This window comes from Rousettus aegyptiacus, unplaced genomic scaffold (genome assembly GCF_014176215.1).
Source record: "Rousettus aegyptiacus isolate mRouAeg1 unplaced genomic scaffold, mRouAeg1.p scaffold_m13_p_1, whole genome shotgun sequence".
NCBI classification, from domain to species: Eukaryota; Metazoa; Chordata; class Mammalia; order Chiroptera; family Pteropodidae; genus Rousettus; species Rousettus aegyptiacus.
Window position 1 is genome coordinate 72,853,207 of NW_023416284.1, and position 18,716 is coordinate 72,871,922.

The window sequence follows — 18,716 nt, forward strand, 5'->3', positions numbered from 1 at the left end:
TTAGGGTCAGTATCTTAAACATTTTCAAATTTTCCATATAGGACCAAATTAGATACCCACTATGATGTTACCAATGCTCTTTTTAAAATGACTTATTGAACTGGTTTAAATAACAGTAACTATGATACAAACACCCATGTTTGCTTTAAAGTCTTTATTATCCTGAATATAAAAGACAGAAGTCCTCTAGGATATAACAGAGTTCTTTATGTGAAAACATTATTTTTTTACAAGTGAAAAAATAAATACCTCTTGGAATAAAGGCTTATATGCTAATATGTGCCATAAAAAAGTAGAGTTTTAATATCTGACAAAATGTCTGTGCAAAGAAACAAATGCATAAACACATTACTGCTACATTAAGGCAATATGAAAAGTATACTCAGGAATCTCAGTAAAGTGACAGTGTAGGTTTCTAGCTTTAACTTAGCTAGTATTGCACCCAATAAGGTCATCTAGGTTTCCCGACATCCTAGAAAACCCACAAGCTGACCAGCATCCAAAATGCCCAAGTGGGAGTGGAAAACATGATTTAAAATATAGAAACGAAAATCCTGAAACCCCTCTAAGGCATACAGAGGGGACAACTGAAAGTTAATACTTAAGCACTTACCAAAAATAAACAGCTTACAAGATCTAGATCCCTATAATAAGGCTGTAAAATGCTTGATGGCTCAAGCGAAAGCAACCCCGCTGGGTGAAGCTGCAGTCGAGTGCTTGGGAGAACTGAAGAACCACACTCCTGTGCACACCATGACGCTTCATCTAAGGAACATACTCCCTTTTCGATCTTAAAATATTTCACCACCTTAAGAGGCCCAAGGAGTGCTGACTATTCCACAGAAATCTTTTAACCAAATTGGTAGCATTTTATAACTGAAAGGCCTGGGGGTAAGGAGATGGGGAGGGAACAGAAAGCTACCCGTGGTGAGTTATTTATTTTCTACTAGCCAGACTGGTTTAAATCTGACCACTTTGCTGTCAACTTTTTTTTAAAAGCCACAGAATTGATTTTTTAAATGTTTGCCTCCCAATCATTCTTGAACAAGTTATAATAACAGAAGTGACATTAAAACGACGACTATTTCTTTAAGAAAAATCTTCCTGTTAAAAATGTTCAGAGCTCGGAGACCAAAGTAACAACAAAACAAAAACAAAACAAAAAATCCAACCAACCAAACAAACAAACAAAAAAAACAAGTAAATTCTTCAAACTAATTCTTACAAAACTGGCTTTTAAGTAGAAAACTTACCTTGAAATACATTAAGGAGACTTACAACATCGCTTCCTAAAAGGTACCGGTACCCACTTTTTGGCTATGTTGTCACTTAACTGACATCAGAGATTTTACTATTCAGTTACTTGATCACAAAAAGAATGAAAATCTGAGGAATGTGTCTGTGTCCCGAGGTCTTCCTGGTCCCCACCACTGGAGCTGCTCATACGTTTTGGTGGTGAGGAGTATCGTATTCTTTTTATTCTTCCTTTTCCTTTTTAAATGTTGCATGGCAGATGGGTGTTGGAGTATTTATTTTACTCCACAATCTATCATTTTATAGTTAATAATAGGGCAGTTCACAGAAACATGGCCTGTCCAGTAAGTGCACAACAGATCAGATGACAGTTAGGTTGAGAAGACTGGTGTGGGTTGGAAGGTAGACGTGCTGGACATGCTCTACCCGTGACCGGCAGACTGGACATGACTGGAAAAGAAAAGCCAACAACACCTGTCAGGACACCTTTGAGATGTCTTCAGTGTTCACCTGCAGAACCCATTACGTTCTGTTTTCTAAATAAGTTGCAGTCATAATTATTTTTAGTTTTTAATTGGTAGAGATCTTTATTTTCTCACTGGTTTGAAAGTTTATACTTTATAAGGAATTAAAAATGAATATTATGAAAAAGCATAAACGGAAGGCAATTAATTAGGTTTTCCATCAAACTCTCAGTGAGGCACGAGTAAAGTGATTCCCAAACACATCTCACTGTGCGATGAGGCTGTGGTCCCTACATGGGCAGATTACGACCCCTCAGGCAGTGATGCAGGACTGGGCCGATGCCACACGGCCAGAGTATGGCTCTGCTCCTATAGTCAGAGGCACAGGTCCACACCCCCGTTGGCTTCCCAGCAAGCACACCCATTCCCCAGCCACAAAGGGAGCCTTAGGCATGAGGGTCAGACTATGTGGGCAGAAAAGGACAAACCTATGATGGTTCCTGGGGAGATAACGTACCATAGTAGCATGAGCTATGCTTAAGAAGGACATAGGCATCCTGTTTGCTCGTTATATAGCCCTAAAAATAGCTCTGAAATTAGCACTTTCTGAAGGACTAGATGTTATTTAGGGCTAGTTTTACATAAAACCAAAGTGAAATTTAGCAAACTGTTCTGGGAAGAGAAAACGAATTGAAAAAATTATTTTAAGAGGAAATGTACAGTGCAAGGCAGGAAAAAATATTACATATGAGTTATTTTTATTTTTCTGTGTTAACATTAAAATTTGACTTGTTAAGTTAGAGCCAATCCAAGGGGCCTCTAGAGGCATATAAAGTAATAAAAGGAAATTCATCATAAATAATCACAGAGTAAATGACCTACTTGTGGATAATTGAGAGTTAGCTATAACCGAATCTTCTAAGTCAATAATAAAGACCATCCTCCTAAGGGTCAGGAAACGTTAGGCAACATGAAATGGAAGGAGAAATGCTGGACCAGCCCTCAGGAGGCCTAGATTCAAGTCTCCGGCTCAATCCCTAACTGTGCATTACCTTGTGAATCTGAGCCTTGCTTCCAACACTTGAAAAATGAAACATGTCTGTAGTTTTACAGTAATTACATTGTCGAAAACAGTAATGCTTAATCCAAAACGTTTCCAAGGGCAACTAAATGTAAAGGCCCTTTCCAAGTAGAAGTGGACTTTCTTGGTTTGTGCATTAGTGAACCAACACCTGGCACGTAGCAGGTACTCACTGGCTATGAACTAGAGGGATAAGTGAGGCTGCCATGGAAAAGCAGGCCAGCTGACACCTCCTCACCTGGAGCTGGGCGGCACAGCCCTCACAGCACACGGTGTGGCCGCAAGGACAGAAGGCCGAGTTGATCTCCTCCTCACAGCACACCATGCACAGCATGGCTTCCTTCAGCTTACGCAGCTTCTCCTGGAGCACTCTGGTCTGCTGGCAGCTGAGGCCCTCGCAGCTACTGCAGTTCATGCTGCTCTCTGAGGACTTCAGAGGAGAGTTTGGAGGACTATGGTCGCTTCTTGAGACGAGGTCCACAACGCCGGCATTGTACAGAGCCCTCCTGGCATGGTCATACACCTCCTTTGATGTTCTTTTAATATCGAAGACATACTTCTTGCCGAGGTTAATGTTTTCATTCAGAAAAAGAGATGCCAAGTGGCCCTTCAAGTCTCGGCTGTACTGCATCATGACAGCACTGGTCACTGTATCACACCTACAGGGAGAGATTGAACAGCCACCTCAATACTCACAAGCCCAGCATTCCTGTGATTCAGACTTTCAAACGCTGCGATGAATAAGAATACTTGTGTTGGTAGACATTTAATATTCTTGTTTTTATTCTTGAAAGTAAATTCTTCCCGTTTTATATGTGTTAAAGATCTCAATGATTAGAGCAGCCATAAATGCTCGGGGACAGTGAATGTGCCCCTCCACCTGCACAGGCATGAGCTAGTCCAAAGCAACTAGTGGCAAGAAAAAGGACATTGTTCTTTGAAGTCTTGGCTTCATTTAAAAAAACTGCTACAAATTTTCCATTCTGCTCCATAATTTCTGTGACTATTTTAACGCAAAAAAGGTTCAGGTTGCCTGCCAATTAAATTTCTTAGCTTTAATTTTCCAAATATTCAAGTGAAACCACAACTCGACTTTAAAGCACCCTCTAAAATGAGAGTATCAAAATTATTTAAAAATCCCTATGGTGCAGTGAGGATTCAGGAGAGCAGCTCCCCCTGCAAGGAAAGATGGCTTAGGCCACCCTGCTGGGAAAGGGCAGAGGTGAAACCACCCGAGTCATCTCGGGGAGAGGAGGTACTGTGAGGAGCTGGGGGAGATAAGCAGGGGAAGGTGTCTGTGCAGCTCATACGTACGCACTTTCTGTGGGAAAAGCAAGATGACGTTGACAAGGGCTCCACTGCCACAGTAGAAATGAAACATTTGAAAGCAGCTAATTTCTTAAATTCTGTACAGGATTCACTGAAACAATGATACCAGAGACTACAGGAGCCTCACCGTCACCCGAAAACCTTAGAGCTGTGGACAGATGCTATGGCAACAAGATAAACAGCAGTACATGCCTGTAGAAAGCATGAGTCTCCGTGATTGCTCGGTAGAGCCCGCTGGCTGCCCTGGTGCTGATCATCTTAAACAAGAGCACGATGCTGTTCCCAGACTCCTTGGTGACGGTCAGGTACACATTCTTTCCTGACTGGGTGGCCATCTGCACTACAGGGTAAGCTATCCTGAAAGACAGAAAGAGAAAAGTAAGCAAGGGGGAGAGATTTGTCACCATGTATGTACCTTAGTAAGATTCCCATGTATTCATGACTCAGCAATAAAATCAGACATTCAGTCTGGGGCTATCACTTAAGTGAGCATTTTGCTCTCCAGTTACAAAGGCACACTGCAAGGCAATTGTGGATCAGTGGAGAGAAGCGCTGAAGTGAGTTATTGGGGGGTATGTGTGTGTGTACAGGTGAAAATGAGATTTGTTTTAGCAGCAAACGACTTATTTGAAAAATATTAAGCCTGCCACATCAATACGTTTGAGTTAGTTTAAAAAATAATTAAATGGTTATCCAAGCCTGCAAAAAAATGTATGTTATGTACCAAAATGAAACACTGTATTCTTAAAAGGTAACTATTTAGTAAATCCCATTCTATTTTCATGATCAGAACTACAAAGGTATACATATACTTAGGTCTAAAAATATTAAAGACATGGGTTACCTATTAATTGGGCTGAAGTCATCTTTACAAATTGAGATTCCTTCAGGTCCAACCCCAATGAGTAGTTTCTGGCCTTCGCTGTCCCTCACAGAATGCCATTCTATGCCATAGTTTTCCATTGCCGACACAATTTGCAAAACTTGGTATTCAGCTGAAGCCTGGCTGGTCCCCTCCAAATCCTTATGCTTTGCAACAATGCTGCAGGACACCAAAAAGGCACAGAGACATGCAGAATAATTAAATCATACAGTCTTTAGAGATAAATCTATATCATTTTCAAAAGTGAGTCATACTGACACCACCATTTATGAATCACAAGAACTTAAAGCTACATATTAACATGTTTCACTTACTTAGCAAACATATTATAAAATATGTCTAAGATACTAAGATATTGACTATTAAATATTCAGTAGAAAAAACTACTTGGGATGCTTCATGAGGGTGATTTGGAAGAATTACAGGAAATCTCTCATTTATATGTAGGAACCTCTCATACATTTGTCTACTTTTGCTTTTATAAGTTTCATTACAATAGCATTGTAAGGTATTGACTGGATTTTTTATGACTGAAAAATGCAGCATTTATTTGATCTATTGTGGCATGTAGCCTCTAACATAGGCCTTAAAGATCTCCACCTCCTGGTGCTCTCACTCTTAGTGATGTCCTTCACCTGAGCACGGGCTGGATTAATCACTTGCTTCTAACGAACAGAATATGGCAGAAGCGATGGGATGTCACTCACTTCTGAAATTAAGTCCTAGAAAGACTTTTAACTTCCATCCTGGTGTTCTCTCTTGCTCTAACTTGGATTGGTACCACATAATGAAACAGTTCCATGGAGAGGCCCATGTGGTGAGAGAATAAAGCCTGCCAACAAGCCACATGAGTCAGCCTGGATGGAAGCAGATCCTTCCCTCAGTTGAGCCTTCAGTTGAGACTGAACTCCACCAATAGCTTGACAACAGCCTCGTGAGACATCTTGAGCCTGACAACCCAGCAAGCCAGGATCAGATTCCTGACCCACAAAACTGTGAGCTAATGTTTACTGCTTTAAGCCAGTAATTGAGGGTAACTTGTTACTGAGGAATAGATAACTAAGACGCTTCTGTTAGGTCTCTTGGTTCGATCCTTGCTGGGATGAAGAAAATTCCAACATACATGATAGACTTTTTATTTTAGGAGACTTGCATTCTTAAAAGGTCAGATATTTAAAAACTTCTTGTTATATAACATTTCACATAAGGACATTTATTTGTGTGGATTATGTGTTACGTTTATAAGTTTCTCAAAGAAAAGGCTAGGAATCTTTTGAAAATAACTGGTTAAATTGGGCAAATGGCCTAGTCTTACTCTCACATATTATCTGTCTATATCGTAGATTAATTTTCTTCTGAAAATTCTTTTAAATTTGCTAGATCTACAGGTATAAACACTAACCTTAACCACAGCCTTACCTGTTCAAGGCGGCGCTGGAGAGTTCCTTTGCACACAGCTCCTCATAGCTGTACTTGGCAGTGTTCTGATTGTAGTCTCCAAACTTGGTCTGGGCCAGAAGGGCACTGAGTTCCACTGCCTGCTCTGGGGAACACTGGAGATGGCCAGCCAGCAGGGCCTCCTTGATATGCAAGAAAAAGATATGCCTGCAAAGCAATGCAAGAATGAGGTTATGCTGGCAACTACCTTGATACCAAATCCAACCTACTTACTTAGCATTTACATAATCCCTTTTAAGTAAAGGAAAACATAGCCATTTAAAAAGCCACCGTGAAAAAGCTTACATTAAAGAATCTTTTTTATCATGAGTATCCAGGCAAAATAAGTCTAAGGACTAAGTTTCTCTGGAATGAAAAGTGTAATCCAAACAAAACAAATCTAAGACAAATTCAATAGCGTTCAAGTTACAAAATGTGAAATAATTATACACAAGTGTCTGTATTAAAACTTTTTAAAAGAAATAATCTTAATCAGAAAAACTTTATCTTGACCTATGATTGATATCTTAAGATCCTCATCTTTACTCAAATGACCCCCAAATCTCTAGTCTTAGCCCCATCTTCTCTCCTAGGAATCATATCCAAATGTCCAACTGCCTGCAGACTTCTGTATTTGGATGTTTTTAGTATCTCAATTTTAGCTGATTCAAAACCAAACTCAGTGTCTTTCTTCCCAAACCTACTTTTTCTCCCAACAAAAAGCATAGTCTTGTTTGTTATTTCTCTCAGATTTACTTTCGACTCTTAATCTCTTTCTATCTCTTGAAAACACTTTAAATCCAATTCTACTCTTCCTACTTCTACCTCCCCTGTCCTACTTGGATTTCTAAACTGTCAGAGAATTTACAACATCCTCTAAGCTTAACTCTCTTCCAACGTCTGTGCTGATGTACTTTCCAAGCTCCTTCCTTCTGGTATGTACTTGCCATTTCTCTGCTCAAAATCCTTCAAGGGATCCCATTGTTCCGAGGAAGCACAATGTCAGCCTGAACCCAGGCCTCTCCACCCTCTGGCCCCAACTTTCTAGCCACATTTCCTGTCATTCCCTCCAGCCACATGCCCTGGGGGGAAGGAACAATTCCTCTTCCAGGAAAAACCAAGCACATTCATGCCTCCTGGCTACTCTCATTGCTCCTTCTGTCCTGATGGCCATTCTTTCTGTCCCCTCATTTAGCTACATTCTTGTCTATATCACATGCAAACTATTTATTCCTATATTATGGTATTTGACATATTCTAACTTCTAAAGTGCCTCTACTATTGAAGAGTTCCATAAATATAAGTGGAACTGCATATTGTCTGCAATTAGTTTATATTCATTCCCGCTTTAGTTTCATTCCATTTGACCTGTCTCAGTCATATACAATACTATATTCTACATTTACTAAAAGGTATGCTGTACTCAGAAAACTCCTGGGAAACTTCAGATATTGTTGCCTGCCAATCCATACTGCCGAAGATTCTCAAGAGAGCATCTAAACCATAGACAGATTGGCCTAAGTTATAAAATTTGTCTCTGGCAAATGTATAGGCATAACCTTCCTTCGATGACTTGTTATAGCCTATCAAACATGCTTAAAATGCCACAATATTCCTTCCATTAACAAATGAGTTAGGACCATTGGTAAAGCTGAGTGTTACTCTTAACAGTGCTCCTAATTTCAGCTCCCCACTGCAGATGGATACCCTCAATCCAGTCCTCAACACTGCTTTTATTTACGGACTAGTCTGTATTTGATGTTCAAGGTAAAAGGGACAACATGAGCAATGTAAGAAAGGGTAGAAACAAGGCTAGAACTTTAAGGAGGCGCTCTATGGAGTCTCAAAATATCAGGCTGACAAAAGCCATTAATATCCCCTGAAGAACTATTTAAATTTAATGTTTTGTGCCTTCTATAATGATAAAGAAATGTTTAAAATGATCGGACTCTGCCAAATACTGCAGTTTCTTTCCTTTATTCAAAGCCTCTACGAAGAAATCACAGTAAGAATGCACAATAGAAATGAAAGAAGATAAGCATGGTTTTTATTAACCCAAACATCTGCTAGTCTTTAAAGTGTTTCTGACATACCACTAAACTGAGAAGGGGGTCCCTACTGGGGCAAAGCAATAACCAGAAAAATAACTTGTTTTAAAATAGCTATCTGAGGACTGAGGCCTAGCACTCTCATAAAATCTTGCTGTTACAGCACTGCGTCAACCCTAAAAATGCTTTTTTGATGTCCATTCAGTAAACTTCACCTTGGTTAATATACCTCTGTCTCTATATTCATGGGGGGTTAGTAGGAAATGAAAATCTGGATATATGCTTACATTAAAGAAATTATGTGCTCAAAGACTATGAAGAGTATCACCACAAACGGTTTTCTCAATTTAATTACTGCTTATGTGAAAGTTATCTTTTAAGGTATTTCCCACCTATCAAGTTAGAGACTCGTTTCTGCTTTATTAAAGAGTAAGCATAACTTGCAAAAGAGTTCCAAAATTGATCCAATTTCTTTTTCCAAACTATCCACGCCTACTTCTGGAGAGACAGCTGCCAAAATTAGAGGCAAAGCCGCAGTAACAAAATATTAACAGGTGGTCAGTAACTCAGGAGTAATGTTGATCCTTTCCCCACATGTGAGTCAGAAATAAAAAAGGGGACAGGAGACAATTGGCCTTTTCTACATACTTAACATTCTAGGCTGGACTGCAATCAATATCCTATGGAGCAGGAGAATCCTCCTCCTTTCTGTTGACATAAGCTTTCTGACAGAGCCCTTCCAGCATTTTTCAGTTTTATGCTTATAAAGCGACCTTCTTATTTCAAGTCAAATATTTGTTGTGCTTTGCCTCTGTGCCAAATCCTATGCTGGTGTTACAGGGTGAACGTGGCTGACTGCTCCTTTTCAGATGAAACTTTTAGTGTGAAGGAACACATTCAACAAAATAACTACGGCCACAAATTGGCTTTTGGGGAACCAACTTATGTTCTCTAGAAGAACAACACAATGAAATGGTGACAGCAAAGGAGCCACCGGCAGACTCTAGTTAATGTGCTCTTTCCAAGAGGGAGGATGGCAGAGCACAGAGACACATTTCCGACAAGGAATCCAGTGATGGTTCAACAGTTAGGAATGGTTTTAAATCAAATATTTTCTCCTATTGTCTTCTCTCGAACCATCTGGCCTGTAATTGTCTGGCTCATGGATTTTCACCCCCCACCCCGTCCTTTTGCAGAGTGGGTGAAATGTTACCAATATTATCAAAAACAGGCAGATGTGGTCAAAGAAGTCATGCATGCAGTGAATTGTTTTTGTTTTTTTACTAAAGATCAAAAGTGGTTAACATATCTAATTCCATTTAGGCTACATGCTAGAATCACAAACAGAATGAAAGTCTTTGGAGAAAAGAAAACTATTTTGTTCGTCTTAAGCAAATGTCCTGCAGACATAAGCTCAAAGTGCATTCTCTAAACATTCTCCTGGTCACACCTTGAAATTCATGATCATTCAAGTTTTACCCAGTTAGTAAGAAAATGAATATTTTCAACAGATGAATCACATTTTGGCGCCCAAAGTGAAACATTCTGGTTAACTCATATCTTTGCTTCATAGGTACAAATGAATTCATACTTACTGTAGCATTATAGACATTATGGAAGATTGAAAAAAATGGAGTGAAAAATAATACGCCAAGTTTTAATTTTTAAAAAGTCACATATTCTTAATATAGTTTGGTTCCAAAGCACTTCAAATTTCCTCAAATCTAAAAATTCCTTCCCATAATGATAAGGAATTATGTCATTTATCTTTTAAGAATTGTAATCGTGAGAACTCTCCTCTGAACACTGGCTTGTCTCATCAAGAAATCATCTAATAATCAAAGCAGAACTTTCTGCAAACCTATCAGTAGTTGTCTATCTACTCATCACAGACGGTTACTTTCAATTACTGCCCTCTGGGTACCTTCCTAGTTACATCACTTTCAAGAGCTTTTTGTGACACAAATGTAAAATAACTATATCCACATGCACTATTAAACTCAAAATTTAAGTAACTAACCTAAAACATCTTTAAAATGGCTAAGTAGCTATTTTTGAAAACATCCCAGTCCCAAAAATTGAACTCTGTTTCTCCCTTAAAAGACCTGTGTGAACCTAGCCACCCATTTAGTAGTTAGTAATGGCTACTTTGTCCCTCACCTTGTTAGACCCACTGAGAACATGTATATGCCTGCCTCAGACCAATGAGTCGCTTAACTAACCACGATAGTTTACTTTAAACAAAACTCTGACTGCCAGGTTATATATATAAACTACCAAATCAAAACAGAATTGCTGTAAGAGTTTTTTGTTTTGCATCTTAAGTTCCAGGGAAACAAAAATCAGTTCAAGATGGATCATAGGCCTAAACATAAAAGCCATAAACATAATGCTTTTAAAATGAAACATAGGAGAGTATTTTCATAGGGGTAGAAAAGGTGTCTCAGGATGAAGTCAGTAAAACTTATAAAAGAAACAAACAGATAAATTAAACTTTACCCAAATTAAAAACTTCTCCAAAAGGCATCAAGGAAGCAGGTAAGCCACAAAAGAAAATTCAGTATTTACACAACATGTGACAAAGAACTGGTATACGTAGAGAATTCTTACAGCTCAAAAATAAAGACAACTCAATAAAAATGGGTGAATGACTTGAATAGACACTTCATGAAAGATGTACAGACGGCCAATAAGCCCATGAAAAAGTATTTAGCATTATTAATCAATAGCAACACACAAATTGAAACCACAGGATGCTACCACTATATACCCACCAGAAGGCTGGCAGGGATATAGAGGAACTGGACTCATACACATTCTTGGGGGGAGTACAGAATGGTATAAGTGCTTTGAGAAAAGGTCTGGCAGTTGCTTGTAAAACTACACGATTACCTCTTCTTTGACCCAGCTATTCCAGTCTTAGGTATTTATTTACTCAAGAGAAATGAAAACACATGTCTACAAAAAAAAAAAAAAAACTTGTACTTGAATGTTCACAGCAGCTTTATTCATAATAGCTGGAAAACAGGAGTATGGATAAACAAATAGGAACAAGCCACTCACATGTACAATATGACAGATCTCAAAAAACATATGATGAACAAAATAAGAGACACGAAAGTGTATACACATCATGATTTCATCTACATGAAGTAGAGCAGACATAATTAATCTATACAGGAAAAAATTCAACCCTGGTCGTGCAACGGGCAGGTGGGGATGGGGATGGGGAAGGTGGTGGGTTTGGCTGCAGAAGGGCGGGAGCAAATTTTCTGGAGTGATGGTTATATTCTAAATCTTGATAAGGATCTTGTTTGACCAGACACATCCAGTTGTCAAAATCCATTAAATGGTATGATTCGTGTTTATGCATTTTATCATATACAGATTCTATATTTAAAAAACCATAGATAAATATTGAGTTCTAGTTAATGATATACATATTGAAGTATTTAGGGGGAAGTATACTTACACACAACTAATTTTGAAGAGCACCAAAAAGACAGAGTAATAGATGTGCACAGGGGTCCATAAAAGGATAAAATGTGATAAAGCAAGTAAATTGTTAATAGTAGAATCTAGGTGGGGTTATTGGGTGGTCACTCTAAAAATTTTCAACTTACCAATATGTTTGAAAATTTTCATAGTAAGAAGCTGAGAAAATAATACTAGTGAAAATCCCTTAGGTCTAGGCTCAGAATTCAAATGAATAGCTATACCTAAAATGAACCATTAAATCTACACTTCATGGAAGGCTTGCAATTGAGAAAACCTGTCACAGCCAAATAATTATCAAGTCAGGTCTCCTTACAGGCTTCATGAAATCCTTCTCAAAGCCCAAAATGCAAAATAGGAATCTCTGATAAATTTGCTCATTTTCAGGCTCCAAAGCAGTTAAAAGCTATGGAAATAGCAGTGTGTATGGCCGGGGTGGGGGGAGGGGTGGGGTGGGAGGGAGGAATGTTTTCAACCCAAACCAGAAGAATACAATACTTGGAAGCATAAAATCTGCACTTCTAGAATATGATTACACACAACAGATATCTGTCCTAGGCAAACAACAACCAACACAATCCTTTGGTTTAGAAGTGTTAACTACAAACCCTTTCTCAACAATCCAGATTAGTAAGAGTGCTATTAATTCTGGGAGAGATCTGGGACCAGGACACAGAATGTACCTGGTACCCCTGGAGCTGCATACGACCGGTCACCCTGAGTCAGACCCTAAGTGCCATCTAAATATTCAAATATAAAAAATAAGTATATGATCAAGATTAAAAGTTCATTTTTATTACATAAAAATTGATTCCCCAATGTTCTTTGGAGATATATAAGTATCAGAAATTGGAAAAAACATTGAAGGTGCCCAGATGAGAGATCTGTGGCTAATATAATAACACAAACATTCTATAATCTAAGCAAAAAGAAAAGCTTAATAGATATATTGGAATTCAGAAATTTAATTAATACTTTCTCTGCCAAAAATATATGAATGTTTTTACCTTTTTGACTTGCCAGGAGCCTATTTTGTGTTTGGGCATGCATGCATGCATAAATGAACGAATAAATGAATGAATGAATGAATGAATGAATAAATAACCCCACAATAAACAAATGGCCTGGGGTGGGGTGGAGGGACAAAGGAAAGCAGCAAAAGAATGCTAAGCATTGAGCAAATTCTTACTAGATAAAAATTACTACAAAACATTTTTTAATGGTGAGATTTCTTTGATAGTCTCAAACTTTTCATTTTATAAAAGCAAACTGGCAAACATTTCAATATCTGTGAGAAAATGTACTCATCAGTTAACCCAATTTTTATTTATTTCCAAGTTCCTAACTCATTGATTCAATGAATATTTATGCACTAGGCACTTGCTAGGTTGGAGATTCAATGTGGCTTAGTTCCCTGTTTCATGGAATTTGGATTATTACAGTGGCTGACAAACTGTCACATCAGTAAAGGCAGTGTTATATGTTCATTAAACGCCATAAAGTAAAATTACATGATGTCTTGGGAGAGTTGGTCTCCCGAGCAGTCCTAGGGATGGCTCTCCTGAGAAGTGGTGACTGAGCTGAGGTCTGAATAACAGTGAGGTTTAACCAGGGGCACGTAAAACTTCCTGCTCACATCATTCAAATCTTAGTGAGAGTCAACATTCAGGATTACAGCATTTCCATGAACTTTGAGTTCAAGACTAAGCAGGAGCAGGAGTGCCCCTAGCAAAGACCATTGTGCTCTACTAAAATGTGGAAGTCAGGAGAAAGATTTTATTGGCAGTGGACGGTATAATTACCATCTCTGAAGATGAAGCATATAATTCTCTAATCTTTGGTTCTGAAAATGTTGACAAAATCTGGTCTGAGTTGCTGTAAATAACTGAAAGCTTTTGAAAGGCAAGAATTTCAAAAATTATTACTTCAGATCTACTCCTAGAATACATCACTTTTAATTTTAATCCATAACATGGCAAACATCTGCTGAAAATACCTGCTGCCTCTATCTCTGAAAAGTGCCAGCTGAGTTTAAACATGACTTCCAGGTACTTTCCAAACTTCCACTGAAGAGCAAACAATCACCTGGGTGAAGAACCAGACCTAAAATTAGGCCAAAACAGAAACCAGATTAACTCTTCCTACCAATCTAAGTAGACACTTGATATGTTTTTTCCATCTTCTGAGAAATGTGGTTAGGAAAATATTGAGGGAAATCATATACAGAGGAAACAGAAGCAAAGGAAAAAAAAATCTATTGCTAGAAGAGATTCTAGAGACCTCTTTACCTGGGCTTTCAATTGAGATGAAGAGCTAGCTCAGTCTTGGAAGTCTGCATACCCTGGTAGTTGGTGGCCAAGCTGGACCTAGATTGCTGGACTTCTGACCATAGTACCCTCCTATTACACACAGGCCTTCCTGCCATCATTCTCATAGCAGCCTCCCTAATTCGATGTGAACTAATATATTAAATGGCCCCAAGTTAGGCCGGCTACTTTAATTGTCCACAGAGGACAACTCAGCCAGGATATTTCAGCACCATTTAATAAACTGTTCAGGAACTTTCAGTATACTAAACATACCCTTATGATTAGACTTGGAGATGGTAAACAATAACCTTTTATAATTGGACTGGTGAAGGTGAGTTTACTCGCTGCACAAATGAAGCTATTTTATTTTCATGTCATTTTACATAAATATTTTATAATGAATAATTAAACATCAAAAAGTTTATCAACCGGCTTTATCTTGGTAACATAACATTAGGGGAAATAAGTATTCTTGTTCCATAGTATCATGCACATAAAAACAATGCTAATTGTAACTTCCAGTACAACTTCTGATCCTAATTAAAAGGTAGAAATGTTAATTACCAATCATATTATCTAGTTATTAAGGTGGAACGCTATATAAACTTTAGGCGGCATTTTCTTAAAATTCTGTATTTCAGACAACTCCACAAAAATAGGTAAAATTCTCCAATATTTTAAAAGCAAGTCAAAAGCTTAGATCACACTAATTTTTCAGTAAGATACCAAAAGGATCTAAGATCAATTAAAATTACTTAGTCTAACTACATATGTATATTCTTCGAGCAATGAATCTCAAGAGCCAAAGTCAATTGAATCGATAAAGTAGAAAATCTGATTCCAATTCTAATTCATAAAATATCTCTATTTCTTACATGAATAAAATGGATTTGATAATAGTTATTAATTCGAATACAAGAATGCACAGGTATAGAACATTAAGTAGTAAATTTTAAAGTCTGTAAGCACTCATTATACAAATGTATTATACTACTGTAACTACAGCCATTGTTTAAATGATGTATTTGCTCTTTCAAGCTTCTACAGATTTAAAAAAATAAGTCTGTGTCCTCAAACTAGATTTCCATCTGGAAGCCCTGAAATGATTGCAAAATCATTCTAAAAGTACACAATGAAAATTCCAATACATCGTTTTATATACATACACATATGTATATATATGTGTCTTATTTGACTGCCCGTTATCACACTGAAATGTAAAGTGGAAGCTTTCACAAATCAGCTTTAAGTAAAAAAAATCCCAACCCATTCTAATTAATATATACAGAAAAAGCATCCTTAAAAATGCAATCACTTGAATATTTTGCAAGATGTGTTCAGGAGCACTAGAAATTCCACATACCAATAACTTTAGAAACAAAATGAAACATTTCACTCACTCTTTAAAGCTCTGTAATGAAGCAAAGCAGACATTTCAAATTCAAATAAGTAATATTTCAAAATATTTTTCTATCAGTCCTTGCATAAACAAAAAAAAGAATGACACATTAAAAACAAAGGATACTGCTAACTCATCATTCCTCAAAATTTTTCATGTGCATGGCAAACTTTCAAGCCAAAAGGTTATGAAAAACAGAATTCAGACCAAATTTTTTTTGTTTGACATGCCACTATAAGATTTAGGTCTCCTGCATTTCAGCAATAAATATTAAACACTAGTTTACTAGTTTCCTCATCCTTGAGAAAAGTATTATTGTCAGTCCAGTGGAGAAAACATGTTTGGTTTGAAAGGGGGAAACTACATGCTCCCGTTGTCTACTTACTACTGGTGGTTTTTTAGAAGAGATAAATTCAACAATCTAAACTCAACAGTCATGTGTAACATATCTGTGGGTTAGAATTCAGTTACACTGGCCTTAAAAGAGTTCTCTTACCAAGTTTTTGAGAAACTTAAAAACTTTTAAAATTCTGCATAAGTTGGTCAGAGCTCTTTGGCTAAACATTGTAATCTGACACTAGGCTGAAGAAGTTGACTAAGTTTAAGTAACCCAAGAGGAAATGTTTCCTGCTTTCTGTTAGAACAGTCTACAATGACCTACAATAACACTGCCAAGAGGCAGAGGTTACTCTCGGGCATTAGATGCTGCTATCAGGAAGTCAGTTGGGTCTTCTCCCCCCTCCCCTGTCTTTCTGCCACTGTGGTACTAATCTCAAGTGTTTGTAAGAATTCAACCTTGCTTTGCCATTGTTTATAAAGACAAGAAATATCACAATAAGAGTTGGAAAATATACCCCAGGCCAACTATATAGCTCCCTCTTCATTTCAATGAAAGGGCTGTGCTATGGAAAAACTTCTAAGTTATGAACCAACTCACTCTATATCAAAACAAATTTGCCTGTGAACTTCTCTGGGAAGGTGCAAGGACCCCTTCTAAATGGAACCAAAGGTCTATTTGACATTTTATTTAATTTTAGCATCACTTTACCTAGTCTGCTCCTGTAAGATGAGATGAGGCTCCACGAAGAACTTGACTCTCAGTTTAAGCCGGTAAGGGGCTAGCCCATCCATCTGCTGTGAGATCCGGTTTCTCAGATTTAGCCATAAACTTTCACCTTTACTACCCATAAACTGCAGTCCAAAATAATCAACTTCTATAATTCCCAATCGCCTGCACACCTAAAACAAAAACGAATGCAACATAGATAAGCAAATGGTCCACATAGTCAAAGCAAACCCAAGGATTCCACCGAGTCTAATATTCCTGCCTACTCTTTACAAAGTTCAACAACAGCCTTCAATGTCTGTCATAATCTGGAAGAACAAAGATGTAAGATTCCAGTGATGCTAAACTACTAGGTGAAGTATAGAAGCTCGTCCTTTCTTTAACACCAAGGACATGGCCAATGACAGTAGAGTAAAAGGAGTCCTCAAAAGTAGCCTTCCAGAAAGGCTGAGGAGACTCTCAGGCAATTTCTTCTTCCAATCATCGGAATTTCCTCCACCCTCACAATCGACACAGCTGATTTGGCGGCTTAGTATCTGTACAATTTTAACCATCTGGACTCCAAAATTACAAACAATTTGAAGAAACATGCCACAAGTGTCAGTTAAGCTTTACAAGAGGTTTTCCAAACATCTCGGGTCTAGGGATGTTGAGGGCATAGCGTTTCACTTGAGCCAAATCTACTGTCTGCCATACAAATGCAGTTTGGAACGGTTGTTCTTCACTCGTAAAGAAACTCGTGCTTAAGGACAACCGATGAATAAACGACCCCAAACCTACGGTCCTTTCGTATCCTGCAAATCCGGAGATGCAGGTGAATGATCCATTTGAGAAGCAGCAACAACACACAAGGGCACGGCTTGTCTGCCAAGCAACCCGAGAGACTTGCGACCGCCTCCAATCACCTCATCCCGGGGCGCTGGTGTCATGGTCGGGCCCCCGCAGGGACCCGACAAGAGGCATCTTGTACACACCTGCGGCAGGTGTGCAGGGCCGCCTTCTTCTGGGAAAGTGCCGGGCTTGGGGGAGGGGGAGCAGGGTGGCCAGACGCCGTGCGCATCCTCTGCGGTCCCCAACGCGCTCCCGGCGCACCAGGATGGGGGCCGCGCGCCCCACGCCCACTGGTAGTAGGGGGCGCGGACCGGGCGCTTGGGGCGCACTCCCCGCAAGCGCTGCCGCAGCGCCGCCCGGCAGGCACCCGGCGCCGCTCAGAGGCCCCTCGGCCTATGGGGACCGGCCGGGTCCCCACCTGGTCCCTCGTCCTCACCTGGTTGAGGCAGTCCTCGCCGTTGGCTTTCGCCTCCACCTCCACCTCCATCAGCACCGCGTCCGGCCTCGTCACATAGCACAGCATGGCTGGGGCCGCCGCTGCCTCCACAGCCGCCTCCTCTTTGGTGTGCACGGGGATGCCGCCTTGCCACCAATAAGACCCAGTCCAGGTCTCGGCGAGGGTGGTCCTGAAAGGCTGTCGCCCTGCAGACCCTTGTCCTGCGCCTTGCGGCCGCCGCGCCCTCCCACCACCCGCTTGCCAGCCCGCCGGCTGACTCTCCCGGTCTCCACGGCGGCGCCGCACTCCAGCAGCCCGACTGCCTGCGCCGCGACAGGCACTCCTCTGATATAGCGGCCCCGCCCGCTCCGACTGGTGTCCCCGCCAATCACGGCGGGTCCGCCCCGCCCTCACTGCCCTGCCATCCAATAGAGGCGCCCGATCGACCACGGGCCCACCTCCCAGCTTCGGCTGAGTTCCCGGGGCCGCCTGGGGAGGAGGCAGCTTGTCGGCGCCGAGGACTGCGGGAGGAGGGAGGTCCGGAACACACCCGCTGCCTCTGCCCGCTGGGCGACGCTGCTCCCAGCGAGCGAGCGAGCTAGCGACCGCCCCGGGCTCCGAAGCAGGGACGCATTTCTGTCAGGCTTTAATTTTGCAGTGATTAAATGACTCCAAGCTGCCGCT

The 18,716-nt window shown here is 39.9% G+C and overlaps 1 protein-coding gene across 1 annotated transcript; it reads right to left on the minus strand.

The window, feature by feature from the left end:
* Positions 1-139: 139 nt before the first annotated feature.
* Positions 140-18,347, minus strand: LOC107497676 (myosin regulatory light chain interacting protein). The gene is made up of 7 exons (XM_016119792.2): positions 18,033-18,347; positions 16,748-16,938; positions 6,431-6,616; positions 4,973-5,170; positions 4,321-4,485; positions 3,038-3,458; positions 140-1,704 (listed from the first exon to the last, which is right to left on the minus strand). Exons 1-7 carry the CDS (start codon positions 18,117-18,119, stop codon positions 1,615-1,617), a joined length of 1,338 nt encoding a protein of 445 aa, XP_015975278.1. The 5' UTR covers positions 18,120-18,347; the 3' UTR covers positions 140-1,614.
* Between the last annotated feature and the right edge of the window lie 369 nt (positions 18,348-18,716).